General features: G+C 38.2%; 1 protein-coding gene across 1 annotated transcript in view; it reads left to right on the top strand.

Annotated features, from left to right (window-relative positions):
• The window catches only part of KPNA3 (karyopherin alpha 3 (importin alpha 4)), a gene marked incomplete at its 3' end in the record, with an annotated part of 29,166 nt that extends 6,050 nt beyond the window's left edge, over positions 1-23,116 (top strand). The window contains exons 3-16 of the mRNA XM_010184955.1: positions 7,513-7,602; positions 7,814-7,843; positions 7,929-7,981; positions 8,070-8,165; positions 10,502-10,587; positions 14,077-14,163; positions 14,557-14,726; positions 15,872-15,916; positions 18,442-18,573; positions 19,725-19,853; positions 21,489-21,593; positions 21,729-21,800; positions 21,899-22,061; positions 23,022-23,116. Of these exons, the coding sequence (XP_010183257.1) occupies positions 7,513-7,602; positions 7,814-7,843; positions 7,929-7,981; positions 8,070-8,165; positions 10,502-10,587; positions 14,077-14,163; positions 14,557-14,726; positions 15,872-15,916; positions 18,442-18,573; positions 19,725-19,853; positions 21,489-21,593; positions 21,729-21,800; positions 21,899-22,061; positions 23,022-23,116 (1,353 nt within the window). The remainder of the gene's footprint in view (positions 1-7,512; positions 7,603-7,813; positions 7,844-7,928; positions 7,982-8,069; positions 8,166-10,501; positions 10,588-14,076; positions 14,164-14,556; positions 14,727-15,871; positions 15,917-18,441; positions 18,574-19,724; positions 19,854-21,488; positions 21,594-21,728; positions 21,801-21,898; positions 22,062-23,021) is intronic.
• Positions 23,117-23,382: the final 266 nt, after the last annotated feature.

Below are 23,382 nucleotides of genomic sequence, written 5' to 3'. Positions count from 1 at the left end.
TTTTAGTCAGCCTCCTCATCTTCTGAGAAAGATGCCGCTGGCCAATAGGAACATTGTGACTGCTGTCTGTGGTGAGTTAGCAGAACTCAAATGTAGGAACGTTGTCTTTGTCTCCTAACTGCATATATGTAGCTGTGCTCTTTATCAGAAGAGCAGTCTTGGAATCTGTTTGACCACCTTTGGGTGCAAGGGATCTAATTCACTAAGGATGAAGGGTATAATTTTTCTTATATCTATGGTCTCTAGGATCATCAGTTTGGCCTGTTCAGCCTCTTTACAGATTTCCAGGTTAGTTTTTTTTTTTTTTTTAAATCTATCTAAGTGTTAATGAGTTCAAAGACAGGGAGCAGAGCCAACTAATGGTCCTTTCCCAACCATTGAAGAAATTGAATCTTTCCCCAGGTTCATATCGAAGAGCTGTTACTAGAAATCCACTCAGGCTAGATAGCCCATCTAAGAAAACATCTGTTAAGAGGATATTCAGTAGAGGTTTTCAGAGCATCCCTTTACCAGAATAAGGTCGGAGTGGTAGGGATTTTCTTTTTCTTTGTGACTGACTGTGGCAGGTGCTCTCACCCCCCAAAACCAAAATTGGAGATCACATGTAAGTGAAACCTAGAAGTTCACCTCAGTCTGACACAACAGTGGTAGCTTAAAAGGGATGTCCAAACAACCTGAATCTGTCTCCATCACTGGCCTGATCCTTTAATCTTTCCTAGGGTGTAAAAGCAAAGAGCTGCTTATTGTCATCTGTAGTTATAGCTAATGCTGGCTAGCACTCCAGTTCCTAATGTTGATGTTCTTTAAGTTCTGCTCTTTGTCCTCAGGTTTGTGCCAAAAGAACTTTTTCCTACTAGTTGCTGATTTCCTAAACCTTTCCCTGACCTGAAGCAGCATTTCATAGTGGTGTTTGTTACTTGAGGGCAAAGACTTTTTTTGTTTATTTTCCTTTTGATCTTGAAGCTTTCCAACAGAATTCAGACTCTTCATGGAGTTTTCTCATGTGTCAAATGCTAAAAAGCATGTATAAATTCATATTTAACACCCTTCACAGCTCCATTAGACTACCTTACTGGCCGTGCCCTGTAGTACAAAGTGGAATGCAGCACAGAGCTTGAGCGACATCATCTTTACCTACAAGGATTCTTCTGTTAATCATGTCTTCGAAACTTGTTTGCATTGATAGGCACTTTTTTTGAATCCTGTGACAATCTTCCAAGAGGGTAAACAAGAAGTACTGAGTCTGTGGGATTTGCATATTTACTGCTCATGCAGCCTGGTCTTCCCCTTGTCAGTATAGCAAACGATGGGTATCTGTCATCAGAATCTCCTAAGAGATCATTACACTGGACAAGAAAAAGTGCACTTGTGGTATCATTACTGTTGTTTCTAAGAGTTTGGCATTTTTGCCTGGCATATGTGTCCACATACCTTCTCTTCGTACAGAAAACTCTGTAGGCTGTTGTAGTATGATCTCTACCAGAATGTTGACGTGCTTATAACCAGCAGTCAGCTGCTGTTTATAAACTTTCAGATGTTATTTTACATAGCATGCATGGTTCAGGCAGTGGTTGAAGATCTTCCCTTTTGAAGGAGACCTGCTTAGTTTTGTTGGTGACAAGGTCTTACCCTTCATCAGGGATTCTGGTCTGATGCCTCTCCCTTTGAAAGGGTGCTCTCACTAGTCCTTGAACAGGGCAGCTGTATCCACGTATGCCCATTTGTCTTCAATTTCACCACAGAAGCTTGCAAAAGAGGCTGGTGCCATGATTTAGGCAGAAACTTTTGAGTTTGTGACTATGACAAAATGAAAACATTTTAACATTGTGCCAAGGTGCAAATCATGTAGTTTTTACATTATGCAGGGGTGTGATTGTTCTATCTAATTACTGCAAGCGGTGGTTTAGCTGTCCAGCAATTGGATGCTTTTGCAAACGGACAGAGCTGTTTCAAATAGCCTTAGAACTACTTTTTAGGACTGGAAGGTTTCACAGAATCACAGAACGTTAGGAGTTGGAAGGGACCTCAAAAGATCATCTAGTCCAATCCCCCTGCCAGAGCAGCAACACCTAGATGAGGTTACACAGAAAGGCATCCAGGCGGGTTTTGAACGTCTTCAGAGTAGACTCCACAACCTCTCTGGGCAGCCTGTTCCAGTGCTCTGTCACCCTCACTGAGAAGAAGTTTCTTCTCAAATTTAAGTGGAACCTCCTGTGTTCCAGCTTGTGCCCGTTACCTCTTGTCCTATCATTGTTTGTCACCGAGAAGAGCCTGGCTCCATCCTCGTGACACTCACCCTTTATATATTTACAAACATGAATGAGGTCTCCCCTCAGTCTCCTCTTCTGCAAACTAAAGAGACCCAGCTCCCTCAGCCGCTCCTCGTAAGGGAGATGCTCCACTCCCTCAATCCTCTCTGTGGCTCTGCGCTGGACTCTTTCAAGCAGTTCCCTGTCCTTCTTGAACTGAAGGGCCCAGAACTGAACACAATATTCCAGATGTGGTCTCACCAGGGCAGAGTAGAGGGGGAGGAGAACCTCTCTCGACCTACTAACCACCCCCCTCCTGATACACCCCAGGATGCCATTGGCCTTCTTGGCCACAAGGGCACAGTGCTGGCTCATGGTCATCCTGCTGTCCACCAGGACCCCCAGGTCCCTTTCCCCTACACTGCTCTCCAACAGGTCATTCCCCAATTTATACTGGAACCTGGGGTTGTTCCTGCCCAGATGCAGGACTCTGCACTTTCCCTTGTTATATTTCATTAACAAAGTTTCATGAACACTTTGACTTTATCTCCTCAAGTGAGAAATTTTTAGTGCTTCTCAATAAGTACTAGCCTCTCAGGTTCAGGCTGCTGTGGAAGCTCCTCTATATATGTTCTTGCCAGTTGCTTTTCAGCCCAACCATCTGCAAACAGTGAGTAGCTACAAGAATATTATTGCTTGCTCTTATTTTCCCTGGCTAAGTTAATTTTTTCTGGAGCCCATTGCTCCATATTACTGACAGCCTGAAGATACTGCCTACATTGTCAAAAATTCTAGTGCCAGCCTGTGGTCAGTTATGTCCTGTGTAGTTCAGCGCTCTCTTAAGGATGGTAGAATATCTTGGCATTAGAATACACATGTTTACTCATCCTTATTTTGGTTAATGTTAGCATTAGGAAGCATTCTCTTTGGCATGCTCGTATTGCCAAAGGAATTGAATAGTTGTGTATGCAGGTATAAAAGGCTCTCTGAAGGACTATTAACTTGCTGGAACGGGAGAGGACTGTGTTCTTCGTTAGCTCAGTTATGCTTTATCTGATGTCTATCTTTAACATGCACCTACAAATGTAGGGCTTTTCAAGTGCTGCTAAGTCTTACTATGCTAATTTTTCTGATTAATCTGATGCAGTTTTCCTCTTGCAAGAGACCATGTCCTGTAGTGGAATTTAGAATCACAGAATCACTAAGGTTGGAGAAGACCTTTTAAGATCGAGTCCAACCGTCAACCTGACACCACCATGACCACTAAATCATGTTCTGGAGCGCCATATCCACATGCTTCTTGAACACCTCCAAGGGTGGTGACTCCACCACCTCCCTGGGCAGCCCCTTCCAGTGTTTGACCACTCTTTCAGTAAAGACATTTTTCCTAATATCCAATCTAAACCTCCCCCGGTGCAACTTGAAGCCATTATCTCTTGCCCTGTTGCTAGCTACATGGAAGAAAAGACCAACACCCACCTCTCTACAACCTCATTTCAGGTAGTTGTAGAGAGCAGTAAGGTCTCCTCTCAGTCTCCTCTTCTCTAAACTAAACAATCTCAACTCCCTCATCCACTCCTGATAAGACTTGTTCTCCAGACCCTTCACCAGCCTCGTTGCTCTCCTCTGGACACGCTCCAGTCCCTCAATGTCCTTGTAGTGAGGAGCCCAAAACTGAACACTGTACTTCCCTACTCCTGCTGGCCACACTGTTTCTGATACAGGCCAGGATGCCATTTGCCTTTCTGGCCACCTGGGCACACACTGCTGGCTCATGATCAGTTTAAACCTTGATTATATATGTTTGATGGGTTAGAGTTTGAAGCATAGTTCCGTTGTTACCAGCTTCACTGCCAGTGGCCTCCCAGTGGGATGTCTTCATTCCTGATAGCTGTGGAAGAGTTAGTTGGAGCTCTGTTTTATTTCACCTCTCCGCATGCTGTGGCCGTTAGGAGAACAATCATTTGGTGTGTATTCATCTAGGGACTCATGGGACTCTCCTCCAGGTAAATGGAGTTTTTCTGAGAAGTACTGTTTGGAGTTACCTACTGCATCAACATATGTATGGACAGTTGCTTGAAGGAGAGAGACAAGTTACCTGCCCTCCTTTCCTCTGTCCATGTCCCTGAAAGGTTGCTACAGAACTAGAAAAACTTTTAAAAAAACTTCTTCATCACCAGTTCCCTGGCAATAAACAGAGAGAATTTGTGCATGCCCCTCTAAATACTACTCAAGCAAATTATTTCAGCTGACATTACTTGTATAGAAGTGTGCTCACTGTGAATAAACATGAAGTGTGTATTGAATAATGGTTACAGACAGGCAGTTGTCCTGAAGTTCTTTGGTGAAGCAGCATGGAATAAGCCAGTGCTTTGTCTGCTGGCATGCTCTAGACTTACTGCCTGGAGTTTGTGGAAGGTGATTTTTCCAGCTATTGGGCTGCTAAAAGCCATGCAGCTCATTCCTTTTGTTCTATGAGGATGCTGCCTAGTCACCCACAGTGCAACTTCCACTGTGTTCCAGCTGTATTTTCTATATTCCAGCCACCAGTATCCTTGTACTTCAGGATGTTTGAGAGAGTATCTCAAGACACATCTTCATTCTTGCTTTTTGGAGTACCTGGATACCATAGGCCTTATGTTACACTTTAGTAGAGGCTAAATCCTGGCAAACACTGATCAGTTAGAATGATCTAATTGTATATGTTGAAGAAGCACACACATCTATAGAGGGATACACAGTCGTATTCAGTACCACAGTTGTTGCAGTGCAACTTCACTTTTTGCATCCAAAAACTTACAGATCTTTTAAGCTAGAAAATGCATGATGTGGTTTCAACTGTTTCTGGTTTATGTCTTTTTGGGAGGATGGAGGGTGGAAGTGAAGTGCATGATACATGCAGCCCACATCTAATACTATTTTCAGTTTAATATTGTGATCTATGTTCTGAGTGGATGACATCTATTTGATGTCAACACAGCTGAAGAGACTTTGGCCTTATTTAAGTTTCCACTTAAATAGGAGTGAAGTAGTATGACTTTAGGTGGCTCTTGCATACCCGTAGCATTTTGGAGAGATTTCAGTTGGAGCTCTCTGAGGTGCATCCGTTCTGTGCCAGCATAGATGTTTTTGTGGGGAGCAGTATGGAATGCTGGTGTAGCAGTTTCTCTCTCCAGTTACAGGGACAGTTCCTTAAGGTCAGAGGATTCAGTGATGGGGAAATCTGCTAATACAGCGATGGAAAAACCTAAATGGGAGAATCTTCTGTATGTGCTCTTAAAAAGCTTTACCTTTTTTACTGACAGAAGAAATCTGAAAATAACTAATAAGATGTTACATTTCCTCCCTAGAATTTTCTTTTCAGTAAGTTCAGTAATAATAGTTTGCTAAATTCTTGACTATTCCAGTTATTTCATAATCTTTTGTATCAAAGAGTCTGCAAGAAGCCTCCATCTAAAAGGTTTCTTTTACAGAATTATAAAAGTAAAGATCACCTGTCTATTGCAGGATGTTGCAAAACACATAGTTGAGTGCCACTGATACTGAATAATTTGAAAAACAAGTAGGTATCACCAGGTGAATCAGTGTGGATAACAATTCTTTTATCAAACATATTTTAGAAAGCAAAGCTTTTTCCCAAATTTTCTGAGCATGAGACATAGAAAGTCCAACCAAATACTTTAAGGAGGAACAGAATCAGAAAACCCTGCCTTGTACCACAGTAGTTTGCTGCTGATGGCAAGTAAGGTGGATCATTTAGTATGAAATTCCCAGGAAATGATTTTAGCAGACAGTTCTGCACTAAGACCCGAGTTCCTTCAGGCTGCACCTTTTCTGTAGACAGGCAATGACTGCAGGGTCGATGTGAGCCACCTTCATATCTAAATAAGACTCCTAGTACATACATGCATGTATGGACTCGCTTACCACCCTGATCTGTGATGGTACCTCTGGGTGGGAACAGAAGGACAGTAGGACTGAAGACATCAGGACATTCCTCCAGCTTCAGTCCCTTCTCCCAGGATTGGCTTCTTTTACCATGACAGCACAGCTGATCCTGAAGGAGCTGTTCAGCCGAGGCTTTACCATGACAGCACAGCTGATCCTGAAGGAGCTGTTCAGCCGAGGCAGGCAGGCCAAGGAGGCCTTTCCTCCATGGGGTGATGTGTGTGGTAGCTGTGCATTGAAGAAAGCTGACCTGTGCATGGAGAGGGCCTCTGGAAATATGGGAAACTTGTTCAAAACATGATTCCGAGTCTTTATATATATCTATTACAAGTAAGGCGTGATATAGTAAAATCTCTGTAGTCAGTGCTGTTTGGTTATCAGATAATTGTTTGGAGACTGAAAAGCCATCCTTTCCTTGCTTGTATAGTAGATTTGGTTTAGGTGTTATAGCTGTTTGTTACATCTTTTCAATATTTTGCTTCATTACAGATTGAAATCTTAATGTATTTATTGAAAAAATAAATGAACTACAAAAAGGTGTTCAGGTATACACACCACATTGTCACCTTCTATATCTTTGATTGTATCTCTGAACATTCCAAACAAAAGATAAAGTCTGAAATGTAGAAAAGACAGCTTCATGCTTTTGGAATAATACTTTTAATACATTTAAAATTTGTAAAAAAAGTGCATTTGGGTACAGTTAAAATTGATGTTTTTGTTCTTTTCCTTTTAAACTGGGGCTTTAGGTGTTCAAATACTCTAATTAAGCAAGGTAGAAATATTAAATAGGTACTTTAACACTGAAAAGGTAATTTTTTTCTTCAGTAATTCCTTAAAGGAGCCAAGGCTAGAAGGTGCTTTGTTTTAAGTCAGAAATTAGGCTAACAGTGGGAGTGGGAAATACTACAAGTTTCAGTGTTCATGGAGCATGCTGCTTTACACACAAGATGAAAATACATGTAACTGGGGAACTTTGAAGTAGGTTTAGCTGAAAACTAATCTCACACTGGGAAAAAAAAAGTTATGTGTGGCTAAATGTTAATGTCATGCAGATCTATGTGTATTGTAAATGTCTGTTAGAAAATTGATCCCCAAACTGTAAGTTTTAATTCAGTTAAATGTCATGGATTGTCATAGTTCTGTCTGTGATTAGCAAGCTGCTAGATTCTTACAGCTGAAGTTCTATTTGAAGTTACAAATGCCTTTAAAAAAAGACTATCTTATCCAAGCTTTTATTTTGAAAGGAGCCATTATATTGTCACCCTGTACTAATAAGCATTAAGTGTCTTTATTTTTCGTCATTCCTTTACAGAACAAAAGAGATGAACATCTTTTGAAAAAAAGAAATGTTCCCCAAGAAGAAAGTTTAGAAGATTCTGATGTTGATGCTGACTTCAAAGCAGTAAGTTGCTTGATTCTGGAATTACTTCTAAAACTTTGGTGGTGTCTCAAAACAGTGTATTCTGGTTTTATTTTAGCACTGGAAGTCTTGCAGTTAGGTGAAAGCAAAATTATGATTTGATATGATGCTAAAATTAGTTTGATTATATTAAATGTTTAAAAGGAATATAATTTAGCAACAAAATTACTAAAACTTTTTTTTTCTTTTCAAGCAAAACGTAACACTAGAAGCTATACTGCAGGTATGTTACATTTAACTATTTTTTTATTAGAAGTGTGTATTCTGTCTGTGCATTTTTAGTTTTTACTGTTACTTTTTTTTTTCAGAACGCCACAAGTGACAACCCAGTGATCCAACTGAGTGCTGTCCAAGCTGCAAGGTGAAAATATATAGAGGCATAGAAATCTATTTCCTACACATTTTTCATCATGAAGTTACTTACTTTATTTTTACATTTAATTTTGCAGAAAACTCCTATCCAGTGACAGAAATCCACCTATTGATGACTTAATAAAATCAGGAATTTTACCAATTCTGGTAAAATGCCTAGAAAGGGATGATAAGTAAGTATACTTTTGAAAATATTCACCTTTACTGAAAATCTGCATCCGAAGAACCATCTCATTATTTCAAATTAAGCTGAGGATTCATAGCACCATATAATCTGATACAGTGGGTCATGTTTCATGATAAGAAACTATAAATTCTCCAGGAGTATGCCACTGAAATGTCGTTTTATTTTTTAGAGCTTGCCTGAGTGTATCCAGCTGGTGGAAAAAACCTTACTACATTTCTCATTGATTTTGAATATTCTAGAGTTTTTTATTAACTGTTTTTAAGAAACTTGTCTCAGATGTACTGTGTGTATCTGTGTGAAGGCAGAGAACATGCCTGATTGTGAACAGGGCTCTTCTCTTTGCCAGAACACACTTGCCATCTTTTTCATTAAGGTTATTAGCTGAAGTTTCTAGCCTATTTTGTTCACACTGCAAGGTGGGTTTGTTCACACTGCAAGGTGGGTTTCCTGAGTCTGTGCTGCTCCGTGATGTGATGGTACAACACAGTGAGCATGCTCTCTGTTAGAAGTCTTTGTTGGAAAACAAGAGCTCCAGTAAAGGAAGTACTGGAGCATGTAGAACGTTGAGCACGTAGTTGCAAGAATTTAATGACATGTTAAGAAAAATCCATGAGCCCCTTGTTCAGATAGATGGGGATTAACACATTTGAGGTAAATGCTTTAGTCTATTTTTGATCTCAGGCAGCCTTAAATATATTTACAGCATTTCCATTTTCAAGATAATTTCTTCAGCCATGAAGGTTAGAAACTTCAAAAATGCAAATTGACATTTTGGATATAATTTGGTGGTTGCAAAACCATGAAGCATGAGTAGCTGTGTTTCTAGCTTGTTTAACAAAACAGTTGCTTAGAAGGCAGCTGGCAATAATGTTCAAATTAGGATAGCATTTTAAAATGGGTCATGAATGCCTGTCTGCTGTAGAAGTAGATGGTTCAGTGCTGTGAAAATTCTTTTAATTGAAATTTTCTGTTTAGCTTTTGTATGATTTACCTTTGTAAATGTTTAATAAGCCTTTTGTAATTGAACTCAACATTTCATTAAGCAGTCCTTTTAATTGTGATTGCTGTATAGTATTTATTAGACGTAAATTCTGCAAAGACATTGTATAACAGATTGTTAAAGCTGTTCACGTTATAACTGAAAGCTTATCACAAAAGGAAGAAAAGAAGGACTGACCTAGAACTAGAATTTTAGTGCATTTGATCCTGGGATGTAAAGGTTTATAGATAGCTGCTGACAGGTACTATTTGTTTTTACAAATCCTTATTTACACATCTTGGGCCTATCTAATTCTTTTCCAAATCTATCCCAAATATAACTTTAAAATGCTTTGGAAACCAAAGCACAAAAAAAGCTTAAAGGGAGCAGGTGTTGTGGCTATATATAAAACATAATTGATAAAGACCAAACAAGCATGGAAATGAAAAATAGTCACCTAACAGTAAATATTCTCTGCACTTCTCAAAGCCAGACACCTTACTGTTCTGCAAACTGCCAGAAGCTGTGAACTTTTTACAGCTTGTAGAACTCCTCACCTTTAGAATTTGCTTGAACAACAGTTTTTGTGCAAACTGTTCTACAAAACTGCTGTTGGCATAGACAACAGCTGACAGATATCTTGGAAGAGATGTTCCCCCAGCTTTCATAATATTTGTAACTAATTTCATCTGCATTTAACATACCAGTTTTAATACAGGTATGATGCTGTCTTTTGATACTGATACTAGATCTTTCCCCTGTCTGTCATGGAGCAGAAAAATGTCTTTATACCAGTACACCAGCTTACACTTGTTCTGGTAGAACATATATGGTAGAAAGCCCAAGTTATGGTCAGACATGGTTAATTTATTGATAACTACTAATGGCAGCAAGACAGTTGCACTTTCTTCACTAAATATGAATGGTGTTTGGATCAGTTGGATGTGAAGAGGTCTCTGCTACCTATTAGAGAGGCATAATTAACTTTTACGATGAGGGGTGCTAGATGTCTTTCATACAGAAGATAATTAGTTGACAGCTTTACTGATTGATATGTGCTTCAACAAGTATTACTGCTTTTATTTTTTTATTATTAGTATGAAGTCAGAATGATGGGTGATTTACAAAAGGTCATAGAAAGTAAAAATCTTATTTTCTTATAGCTTTTCCTCTGAAATATCCAGGCTTAGACTTTTGTTTGGGTTTTTTTTAGCTTTTTGCCCAGTGGCACTGCTTATATATAGAGTGTCTCAGAGTGGATACAGCTAGTGATACTGAAATGAACCATAAAATAATCTGTAGATCATGTTTCAAATTATTACTATAAAATTGTTTCATTACAGTCCTTCATTACAATTTGAAGCTGCATGGGCATTGACTAACATAGCATCAGGCACTTCTGCACAGACTCAAGCTGTTGTACAGTCTAGTAAGTATTTGGTTTTGAGGGGGGTCGATATTGTGGGTAAAAGGCGATATTTTGATAACAAATTTGTTATTAAAACCATTAAAATAATGAATGTATTTCTGTCCTCTTTCTCAAATCTGTCAGTAACAATTAATATTAAGGATCCCAGACCTAATTTTCCCATAGAGAAGATCACAGAATCACAGATGATACAATGATTATAACAAAAAAATTTAGTTCTTTCTAATTCTTGGGTTGATTTCTGAAATCGTGTGCTGTTAATTCCTCTATGGCTAAAACTTATGTTAGGAAGAAATTCTTTCTGCCTCAAAGGTATGTTCATAAATCTTACTCAAGTTGTTAAATCTGTGGCCTACATCAGGAACAGTGTGGCCAGCAGGACCAGGGAAGTGATCCTTCCCCTGTACTCGGCACTGGTGAGGCTGCACCTCAACTCCTGTGTTCAGTTTTGGGCCCTTGACTACAAGAAGGACATGGAGATGCTGGAGCATGTCCAGAGAAGGGCAGCAAAGCTGATGAAGGGTCTGGAGCACAAGTCTTATGAGGAGAAGCTGAGGGAGCTGGTGTTGTTTAGTCTGGAGAAAAGGAGACTGAGGGGAGACGTTATTGCTCTCTACAACTACCTGAAAGGAGTTGGTCTCTTCTCCCTGGTAGCTAGTGATAGGACAAGGGGAAATGGCCTCAAGTTGTGCCAGGGGAGGTTTAGGTTGGATATTTGGAGGAATTTCTGTACTGAGAGAGTTGTCAAGCACTGGAACAGACTGCTCAGGAAGGTGGTTGAGTCACCATCCCTGGAGGTCTTTAAAAGATGAGTAAATGTTGCGCTTAGGGACGTGGACTAGTGGCAGACTTAGTAAGGCTGGATCCATGGTTGGACTCGATGTTCTTAAAGGTCCTTTCCAACCAAAACCATTCAATATGTAGTTATGTAAGGTTGTCCATTTAAATACATAGTTAAGAAAATTACCATCCTTTCCTTGACCATATGATCCATATCTCCTGTACGCACCGTGTTTGTTGAGCTGCCTTTGTTTCTTTCTTAACCAGCCAGTGAGACTTCCATCATAAAGAGAGATAGGAAATAAACTCTAAAGTTAATTGAAAATGAATTATTAAAATTAATTTTTCAGGATTATACATAGAGCTTTTATGTATCAGCATGCTTATCTTAAAGCAGTCACCTTTATGCTAAACACAGCATTTTGTCATTAAACAGGAGACTATAGATAAGCAATTATATAATAAGTCATCTTGGCTTATTCATATTCAGTGGTTTTATATGGGAAAATGGTGACTTAGTTATTAGATTTCTCTTTTTTTATGTCTATGAATCTGCCTTTCAAATAAAAATGCTGTTTTGTGCCTTTTAACAGCTAATAAAATATTTCAGTAGTTGTTAAAATCTGTGTAGTTAAGATACTGGTGCAATAGAATAAGAATGCTTGTCACAATGAGCTTTGGATAAACATCCAAAACCTTTAAAAAAATTAACATCTTGAATTTGTTTCAAAAAGATCCTGATAGGATTTTGGCACCTCTATTTCTAGATTGCTTTTCTGGTGTCTAAATACATTTGAAAATTTATTCCCAACTTCTCCATCCTTCCCAACTGGTTCATTGGTTAGTCATTGTCTTCTTCCTTTTTCAAGTCTCACATTGTTACCATATTTGAATGAATTAATCTAATGAAAAGGCTGCTTGCAGTATTACCTTTGCAGTAAAAAAACCTGGAAAAAATCTTGAAGGAAAAATTAAAATTAGAATGAAAATATGTACAGTATAGATAAAAGCATTGCTGTTACCTGAACTATTACTAGAAGTTCAGGCTGGGATATGTCTCTCCCAAAGTCTGTTTAGCTAAAAGAAGCTTGAAAAGAAGAATGTATGATAAAACTACTTTAAAGAAGCAATAAGCATTTCCCAAGCAGTGCTCCTGAAGAGAAAATGGAAGAAGTTTAGCCTAAAAGCCTTGCTGCTTTGGCTGGGAGATGACTAAGGGAAAACAGCCTCCCAACTCTACTCCCCTTAGATAAGGGATGGTTTGAGGAAACAAAGTGGTAGACCCTTGCAGCTATAGAAATAGGCTGGTGCAGCCTAAATACAAAAGAAGGCTTCCTGCAATCAAGAGGGACAGATGGCAGTTGGAGGGCCCAACAAAAGAGGAGAAGGACTAGATACACAGAATAGATCTTGGCAGGAGCCAGTTTGGAGCAGAAGTAATTAATTTTTTGAGAGCGCTAGATCAGATAACCTGAAACTCCTGCTTTTTCAGACTGCCCTCCTGCCTGTGTGCTAATAGGAAATAATTTCATTTCTGCTTTTGAAAGCGTACCAGGATTGCAATCTAATATAAACAACATACTTGACCCTTCTTTCTGAAATATATTGAATACACGTATGGCTGAGGTGTAATCTCCGTAATCACTGAGAAGGAAGCTGGAATATTCCACTTGAGCTAATGGAAGTGGGATGATTGTTACAAGAACTAGAGAGAGTGTTCTTAAGCAACGGTGTGTTGCAGTCCCTCCTAACTTTTTGGTTATAGGCAATTGCTGAATTACTCATCTAGGCTGGGGAAGGAATTTTAGGTTGTCTTTATTGCTCTGTATGTTTCAAGAAAATACATCTGGGTTTTTTTGCTTATTATCGCATGTTAAATTATCAACAAAATACTTATTCACTGTTGCTCACAAATTGTGTTGCAGTTTTTTAGAATTTCCAAAGCTATTTCTACAAGAAAAAGTATTTTTTTTTTCCTTCAACAGCATATACATTGATCTATTTTACTTTCCTCAGAAAGACTGTAAGACAAGTATGAACATACATAGGTTTAAAAAAATTGTGCAAGAATTACTGTCTTTCAAACAGTATGGGTTGTCTGAAGGGAAATAGTGCATGGGAATAGCAGAGGGAAGGTTTGTTAGCTCTATTAAATGTATTTAATTCAGCAGAGGCTGATATCTAAAATCAGGACCATTTCCTTAATATGGTTTGTTGCCTGTGTTATGTAAGAGCAAATTAAAACGTGTCTTAAGACTGGCAGATGGATGTAAATTTTCACTGCATATGGTAACTAACTATAGCCACCTCCTGGGAGGAAGCTGTTTTCTTAAAGTCGAGATTTGAAGCACGTTTACATGAGTAGGCATACGATTCTGCTAGGTATGCATTGTGATCTTGGATAACTGGAAAATCTGAATTACCAGGACATAAAACCCAGCACCTACATACTTAAGGCTGTTGTGCATCACTTTGAGAAATAGGGGAAAATGTTTAAATGTAGGGGACATTGTTGTTTAATAGTTGCTTGTTCTCGAGTCTATTTTTTCCCCTCTCTAGATATGTATAGAAATGACTAAATGAGGTTTTGTATGCTCTTCATAATAGAAACATGTATAAGGCACAGTAGAGAAAGTGTTTTGTATTAATGGAAGTATTGTGCATACACCATGTTCCAGTAAAAACAAATCCAGTCTTTGTGTTCTGCAGATGCAGTACCCCTCTTCTTGAGACTACTTCATTCACCACACCAGAATGTTTGTGAGCAAGCTGTCTGGGCTCTCGGAAATATTATAGGTAACTCTTGTTGTTATAATGAGTTGAGTTTAGGGAGCATTTCATTGGAGAATTTAACTTTTTGAACATTGGCATTATCATATGAGACTATGTTTCCTCTAAATTCTGAGGCTTAATATAATTTTTCATGTGGCCAGAATTACATTTGTGCATCGTATTTTTTTCTAAATAGTAGTATCACTTGCTACACAAAATACCAACAGGACAAATTTTATATATCATAAAATATACATACATATGTGTACGTATGTATATTTAATTGAACACGAGCTTTTAGTAATAGACTGTGGGTGAGGAAACATAGAATTTCAGTATCCCAACATGTCATTGCATACATTTCAGGATTTTCCATTTTTAATGTAATTTCTTTTACAACAATTTTCATTTCTGTAGGTGATGGTCCTCAGTGTAGAGATTATGTCATATCACTGGGAGTTGTCAAACCTCTTCTGTCCTTCATCAATCCCTCCATTCCCATCACCTTCCTTCGGAACGTCACATGGGTCATTGTAAATCTCTGCAGGAATAAGGACCCCCCACCGCCTATGGAAACAGTTCAGGAGGTAAATAAAGAATTACAAGACAGATAATTTTTTGTTTTCTGGTCTAGAGGCCAGATGTTTTACATTGTCATACTATGAATTTATGCATGTTTTGTGCCACTGTCTTGTGCCACTTACCAGTTGTTAAATGAAGTTAATTTGACCAATTTGATGCTTCTTACTAAGGCTGTAATAAAGGTATTTGTAACATCTGAAACTGATTAAGAATAAAGACTGATGAGCCATATATTGAAATGGACACAAGAAAAAAATAAACACACTAGAAAGTGTTAATGTACTCGGCATTTCATGTTCTTATCGAAGGCTACAAATATGATTCTGTATGTAGAAGCATTCAATTGTAATTATTTTCAGTAAGAGGAAATGTAAGTAAACTAGTGAATGTAGTGTAGTTTGTGTTTCAACTAGCTGTGAGCAGGCAGGCAATGTCAAGTTCCCACTTGAGAAGTGAAGCATCTGAAAATCCTTTTAAACTGGTGAACTGGTAAATGTGTTGTTTATAGAGTGGACACAGCTGGTAAAGTGATGCCATTTGACTAGAACTGTAGTTGTAATGTACATAAAGCTCTCAGTTTTAAGATTAATTCTTAAGTGTAGATACAGTTTTTGAAGCCATATGAAATACAATATTGTTAGCAACTAAGTTTTAATGAAATTTTAAAAATTAAGCAGAGAACAGGGAAGCTTTTACAAGTAATACTTTGCCAAATAAAAACCCTGTTCTAAGTAGTCTTATCGTGGCTCAGTTTTATCTCTTTCTCCGTATGTGAATACAAAAATGAAATTCTACTTAAATCCAAGAGGGTTTTATATATTGATATTAGGCTAATGATTTTTATTATATTGTGTGGTAACAAAGCTTTAAAAATAGCAGGGGGATGTCTTATCTCTGTTTGCTTCTTTTCCTTCAAAATGTAGTCTGCTCTCTTTCTCTTTGACATATAGTACCATCTTGTATTTTCACAAAATTTAAATATAATATATGTATTTTTATACATACTTTGAGGGAATGACCAGCTGCTGGGAAGCGTGTGAATGCAATATACTAACACAGTCTCAAGCTAAGCTTTGTGACTGCAGTACTTGGATTCATGATTGTGCAGCCAGTTTTATTCTACTGTAATGACTGATGAACTTCTTTTCAGATTTTGCCAGCATTGTGTGTTCTCATTTACCATACAGATATAAACGTAAGTAATTTCTAAAGTTTTAGATACTTAGATTCTTTGTTTTCTGTAGAGAGAAAATGCTGCAAGATTGTGTTTGTGGCAAACTTGGTTTTGTGTGTTAATCTATAATTAAGTAGTAAATGCACAAATAAACATGAAGACTAATATGGTTGTCATCCAGAGCATGAAAAGCAAAGTGCTAAAACCAGTTCTGAAATACCTGTTCTAAAAGTTTGTTTTATCCTTTACAATAGAAACTACATTTTAAAAAATCCTATCTTGTGGAATGAAGCACTAGAAATTTAAAGTGCCAGCTTTACCATGAGCTTCACTTCAATTCTGCCCCAATTTATAATCTTACATAGATGATATATAATGCATGTGTAGAAAATATATATTCTTCGTATCAGTCCAATCAAATACTGTGATCATATGGATAAATGTGACTTTCGTAACCTGTTGGTGCCTGACTTTGCAACCTATCTAAGGAAATCACATATGAAAATACACTTAAATAAACAGCAATAAATGATTGTTTTGTGGCACCTTAGATAACTTCTCTTCAGGTTTTTAATACAAAACCTTCAATACTTCCCACATTCCTTTATCCATGGGTTTACATATCTTTTCCAAGTCAAGTCCTAGAGGGGTGGTCTTACCTCCTGACGTCTTCTATCAGGACTTCAGGAGCAAAGATCTGTGTAACTCGGGGCTACTGAGCTGCTCTTTTCCTCCTCGTCCTGTCAGGACTTTGTAAATGTCTTTGACTCTTCCTCTCTGTAGTGATCCTTCATTTTAGGGAAGCAGGAATTGAACCCTTGTGGTAGGTCTGAGGATAGATCTTCAGATTGGTGGAACTGTCTTGTTACTTCCACGCTGTGGTAGTGGTGTTTCTGCTGCTCTTTTAATGGTGAAGTGGGCTTGGCTCCACAAAATACATGCCAACAGTTTAATTTAATAACAGTGTACTGCGAGTGGGAGATAGCACATGGTGACTTCCCAATTCGTAATTTGGACAAACCTGAATGGAAATTCATAACAAACCCAAACATACTTCTAACTTTTAGGCTTTTTTCCCCTGCTAAATTTGAAAGCTTTTGCAAGCAATGATTGTGTGAGAAGTTCTTGAAGTAGATATGAGACTATGTGATGCCAGGTTTTGACTGATCTCAATTAGGATGCCCGTCTTTTTGATCCTGAGAGTCAGGTGCTAGTTTGGAGGTACCAGTCTGGTCCCAGCCTCTCTGAACTGGAGCAGCAAACCTGTCTTTGGAGATGGGTCAGTGATTCAGGTAGGTCAGCCAGCAGTCCTGTGAGTGCTTCTGGTGGCTGCTGCTCTTGTCACCAGCAGGGCTGTGCGGCAGCAAACTGGTTAAGCACCATGTCTCACTGCTTCTGCTGCAATACCGGCTCCACCACAGCACTTTCTGCTGTCCCCGTGGTGTTTGCAGTTGAGGGCAGCAGCAGACTGTGGCAGGAAGGCATTAGGTTTGTGCTGTCTGGTCCCTGGGTCTGGACTTTAAAAGTCCTTCCTGTGTTTCAGTACCGTAGTGTTTAGCTATCTTAACAGCTGGAAATTTTAAATGGGTATCTGTTTCAAAAACAGAGTGGATCTGGGTACCTCAACAGATGATGTCCTCAGTGGGGTCCTGATTTCTCTTCCTTCAGTTCCTAAAATAATCTCTTAGTGATGGGATATCTTTCTGCTGGCTTTATTTCTGCTTCAAATATTACCTTTCAGTGACTGCAACTTTTGTACCTTTCTTTTTTGAGGGCTTTCAGATCATCCTTATCAAGTCATCAGTGGCTTAATTTTTTTCTTTAAGATACTAAGGTTGCTCTGCATGACAGTCAATTCTCTGTGGGTTCTCCCATTGCTTGAACAGTTGCCACCTTACAGTAGTTGCTGGTCCTTCAGCTGGTATAAGAACTCCTTTCTTTCGCTGTGGATTTTAATCTTAATATGAACGCAAAAAAAGGCATACATCCAGAGTAGTTTGCAGTTTCATTTCAGAACTGCACTGTGGATCAGAAATGCTGAGGTGTAGATAGATGGATTAGAGACTTAAGGGTGCTCAGGTGTTCTGTAATCTCAAGATAGCACAGCTTAACAAGTTACAGCAGTGCTGGGAGGCTGGGTCGGTATTTTCTTCAGAAAGTTACAGGCACAACTACTTATCTGAGCTCGTTTTCTATCTTTGAAATGCAAATCAAGCCCAGCAGTTTACCTTTGTGAGGTGCTGTATGCTGTCACTCTGTGCACCAAAATGTATTTAGTTAAAAAATACTTTTGAGAGGGGACTTTATTATTATTATTATCATTATTATTATTGTTGTTGTTGTTATTATTATTCAGATTGCCCCAGTTTTCATAGTTGTACATAATAATTTGATATTTTACTAATTAGGTCTTATAATAATATGAGTTTTTCCTGTAATTAAATTGCATGCTCTTTTTTTACCCCCCAGACATGTGGAGTGTTGATCACTTAGACTCCAGTCCATTCTACTGTTCAATGTGTAAACCAGGTTTTTTAATTTTGTAGATTCTTGTGGACACTGTTTGGGCTTTGTCCTACTTAACAGACGGTGGAAATGAACAGATACAAATGGTGATTGATTCAGGAGTTGTACCTTTTCTAGTTCCCCTTCTGAGTCATCAGGAGGTTAAAGTTCAAGTAAGTCTCGTTCAGTTGCTATTGAATAGTCCTTTGTGAGCTATTTTCTAAAAAATGTGCCATGGAGTACCAAGATGAGTATTTATAGCTACATTTGTTGCAGGTAAAACTGAACAAAAAAACCCATTACCTACACTGGGGAAAAAAATATTAAAATGAAAGAAAGCTCAAACGAAACAGTGCTAATATAGTTTTAAGTGACAAGTTAAACATTAACTTCTGTTGTGTGTTTGCCAGGGGTGCCTTCCTTTTGTAGTCCTAAAATATTTAATGACAACAGATTTTACGTTTCCCAGAATTCAAGTTATATGCACTCTTTTCTTTTGGTTGTGCATATTCTGTCTGAATGGAAATCAGTTCCTGTTTTGGGACTTTTGAATGCTAAAATATTTGCAGGTGCTGGGTCCTTTCAGTAAAGTAAGTTTCTGATTAGTTACAAAAGGTAGGTTAACTGAGTTTGATTAATTTCAAAGACAAAGACAAACTAAAAGTTAATGTTTGGTTGATTTTTATAAACAAACTGTTGTAATTGGGAGCTTTTTGCTATATCTGTCCATTTGTCGCGTTTGTTTAGTTGGTACTTTGGATGAGACTTGGCTGTCCTGAAGTTTGTCAGACCACTTCACTCCATGAAAAGGAGTCTCTCCAGTATTCAGTCTGTTGTAAAGCATTATTTAGTAACCAATGTGTAAAGATACAAAGTCCATTTGTGAAAGCCAGCTGAGGGTCAGTAAGAAGGAAAGTAGTTGTGCGTTTTTTAATTCTGTAGTGTAGAGGTGAATGGAGAAGAAAGCACCCTTGGCAGACACAGTTAATTAAAGCCAAGGCAAAGAAACAGTTAATGTAATTGTAATTCAGATCAGATACACAATGAATTAACTCTTCTCTTGTTTTAATATTCTTTTAATTTCTGTTCTTTACACTTTTTGAATTGAGCTGCAGTTCATCTCTTCAGTAAAATGCTGCACTGTGTGTTTCTGTTTTGATGAAACAGTACACATTTTTAGAATGTATCTCAGAGTTTGAAGTGCTAAATTGTATTTTGCAAAGTGTTTTTATAGAGGCGTCTTAAAATTATTTTTGTTACAGCATAAGTAACAGCAATGTCTTTAACATGCAATTTTTTTTTCCTTCCCACTTTGGATATTCAGACAGCAGCACTGAGAGCAGTAGGCAACATAGTAACTGGTACTGATGAACAGACACAAGTTGTTCTCAATTGTGATGTTTTGTCTTATTTCCCAAATCTCCTGACGCATCCAAAAGAGAAGATAAATAAGGTATGATTCGTTTCTTCCTAGCTTTATGTTTTTGTTTAAAAAATAAAATAGTAGTCTGTAGCATGTTACAGAGGTATTTCTTACAGCTCTTATTTCTGATGTGTGAGCAATTTTGTATAAGGACACAGCCTTTGAGACTGCTGTTTAATTAAGGCTAAAGCCAAACAGGCATAATGAGGATCCATGCACTGGTGTTGCTGCCTAGTGCTTTTTGGGAGGACTGATGGGTTTTGCTTTGGAGCGCGATACTTTTTTTTCATTTGCAAAGTGAGTAACTGGCTAACTTGCATTATAGTTTTTCATAACTAAAGTGTGTTACTTTTGGATGAGTCCAGTGAGTTGAGTAACACTAATTCAGTTTATCCACTCCACCTTTTTGTAGTGGAGTTTGTTGTCTTGTCCATCCATCTTCAAGGGAGTAGGGAGCATTTCGTCTCCTTCCTTTTGGCAGAGGTAACTTTGCTGCTGCAAGGACTGGGTGGCACATGGGCAGTTAAATTAAGGTGATCAGTGCCCTCGTTTTCAGGGCTATATTTCATGTTATTTGAATTTTTTTTTAATCACCATGCCATCTTCCGCTACAAAAAATGGGACTGGCTGAGGAGGAGGCTTTTTGGTTTAGCTTATGTGGTTCCCCCATTTAGCGTACCATTGAGGGGAAATCTGTGTGTGAGGAATCTGTTTCTTCAGGCCTCGTCAGCTGTCAAGAGCTCTGAGGAAGTTACCTTTGACAGTCCAAACTGCTGTGATTTGTTTCTGCCTGCCCTTCTAGCTCTCACAAAATAATGATGAAGAGCTCTTTTTGAATGCCAAGAAAGGAATTACTTTTGTACAAGGGGAGCCTAGAAATGCTTTGAGTTTTATTTTAAGTGTATGTTGTGAGGGGTGAATACAAGTAAAAGCAAGATATACATCCCTAAAAAATTGAACCCATTATGATTTTTTCATGTAGTACTTCATAATTGGCTGCTTGCCATATCTGTTTCTCTTCTACTTTAAAATTGAAGTCTTTTTAAGGTGTTCTGGATTGCCTTGACAAGTATTCCCCTTTGTAACCAGGAATTTGTAAGTGCCATTAGATAGATGTTAGCTCTGCCAGTGAACCACCTGAAGGAGGGAACTGCTGAGTAAAATCTCAGGACTGAGAGTCTGATCTGATACTTGAATGAGCTTTGTGAGCTCCACTTCATGTTTCAGGAAGAAAATGGGAGCTGGAGTTGGTCTTCCTTGTATCAGCACAGAAAGCTACTACTAAGCTGTCAGGAGTAGGATTACAGGCTAAGTGTTTGTGGTTTTACCAGTTTTCCTGTTTTCTTTGCAAAACTGATTGAAAATTTAAAACATGGCTGTGACTCCAGCAGTGCAAAGGGGATATAAGGTTTAAGTCAGTATTGCTCCCAATGTATGGAGACACTCCTTGTACAAGTAATAATTTAGCACCATTAATTAATCATATCAATTTTACAATGATCCCATGCATGTTTGGCTTTCACAGTGCAATAAAAATTTGTGTGCTAAAAGTGCTGTTGGGGAGGAAACATGGAGGTTCTGTGTCGTGATTGGGCATGGTACAGTTTTAGTTTTTGCGATTGTTTTGTTTGAAATGTTTTGCTTTTTTGTTTTGTCCAATTGTAGGAAGCAGTTTGGTTCCTTTCCAATATCACAGCAGGAAACCAGCAACAAGTTCAGGCCGTAATAGATGCTGGGCTAATCCCGATGATCATACACCAGCTGGCCAAGGTCAGTCAAACTATCAGCTATGCGAGTTGTCATCCTCTTTTTATAAATGTGACATGAGGAGCCTGTGATTTTTGATAATAAGCTTGACAGATGTTTCCATGCTGATTTTAATGAGCTATTAATTTTATTTTTCAGGGGGACTTTGGAACACAAAAGGAAGCTGCCTGGGCAATTAGCAATTTGACAATAAGTGGGAGAAAAGATCAGGTAAGTGTAGTGGGATTTCAGATTGGCACTAAGCGTTAGGCATGCAGCTGTCTGTGAGAAGCACAATGTTGAAAGCACCTTTTTTTTTCATTATTTAGGTTGAATACCTTGTACAGCAAAATGTAATCCCACCATTCTGCAATCTACTCTCAGTAAAGGATTCTCAAGTGGTACAGGTGGTGCTGGATGGTCTGAAAAACATCCTGATAATGGCTGGTGATGAGGCGAGCACAATAGCTGAAATTATAGAAGAGTGTGGAGGTAATGCTTATTAGGCTTTAAAAAAGTTTAATTTGCTGGATATTATTGTGTCTTCCCCTTGCTGCTGCTGCTATTTACTACAGCTTTTTTTTACCATGGGCTATTTGAATAAGCAAGTGAGACTTCTATGAGAGAAATTACTTTTTTTCTGTTTATTTCTGTTTAGGGATTATGTTGGAGGTGATCATCGAGCTTTCTGTAGCCTAGGTATTTTTTAGGTTTAAATGAGAATTGTGCTTCTTTTCATTTGATTATTTAATATACTTAGTTCTGTGGTGAAACACACAATTCTTGCTTTAGTTTATTGCCTTGGAAGCAGTTGTTAAAAATCATAATTTCATTATAGACCAAACCAGGATGAGGATTCAGGCTTTTGAATGTTACAATCCAAGTTTTAACACATGCTAATGGATGTATTACAGTACAGATAGGTAGCAGTAAAGGGATGTTTAAGAGCTTACTATACTGGAAGTTTTTCCCTTGTGTATTATACCATGTCCAGTTTGAAAATGGAACTAGAGTTTTAAGCTGTTCTTGGTGTGAGACTGTCACGGTGTTGTTCTAAACTCATATGCAGCACAAGTGAAGCCACTTCCTTTTGGTGACAGAAAGCACAATGGCTGGAATAAAAAATTATGTAGTAGCTTATGTATGTAGTACCTACTATGTAGGTAGTTTATGTAAAAAGAGAGACGGTTCTGTTGTGCCTTCTCCATAAAATGTGATGTTCCATAGCACGCCAAGGTTCACAAACTACGTTTTTTTTGTTTTCAGTCTTAGACATAAAGATAGCTGTTGTGTTAGACAGTATTTTCCAACTGAGCTGCGTCTTCTCTAGTATATGTCAATAGTAATGTTTCATTTTTTATTTTTTTTTTAGTTTAGGTGTTGTTTTTTTAAATAGTCAGTGATTCACTTCGGTTTAAACTTATAAAATTCCTCTCCTTTTTTTTTATCCAGGGTTAGAGAAAATTGAAGCCTTGCAACAGCACGAAAATGAAGACATTTATAAACTAGCATTTGAAATCATAGATCAGTATTTCTCTGGTGATGATGTAAGTATGCTAGAGATTGAAGAGAGTTACGTGCTGCGCTGTTAGCATAGCGAGGACCTTGTCGTTGTTCCTCAGTTCCAGTTGTCATGAACTTAGGTTAAGTGGGAAGTCAGTTTTCCTGTTCCTTTTTCAGTACAGCTTCCCTTAATGGAAAGCCTTTGAAGAGTTTCTCAGTACCAAGAATTTTCTTTAGCAACATCAAGATGACTACTCTGGTTTTACCTAATTAATTGGTTGACCTAATTTTGTCACACTGACATGTAAAT

Source organism: Mesitornis unicolor, unplaced genomic scaffold (assembly GCF_000695765.1).
Source record: "Mesitornis unicolor isolate BGI_N332 unplaced genomic scaffold, ASM69576v1 scaffold52725, whole genome shotgun sequence".
NCBI classification, from domain to species: domain Eukaryota; kingdom Metazoa; phylum Chordata; class Aves; order Mesitornithiformes; family Mesitornithidae; genus Mesitornis; species Mesitornis unicolor.
Note: the sequence above shows the minus strand (reverse complement) of the source record. Positions and strands in the feature narration are given on the sequence as shown.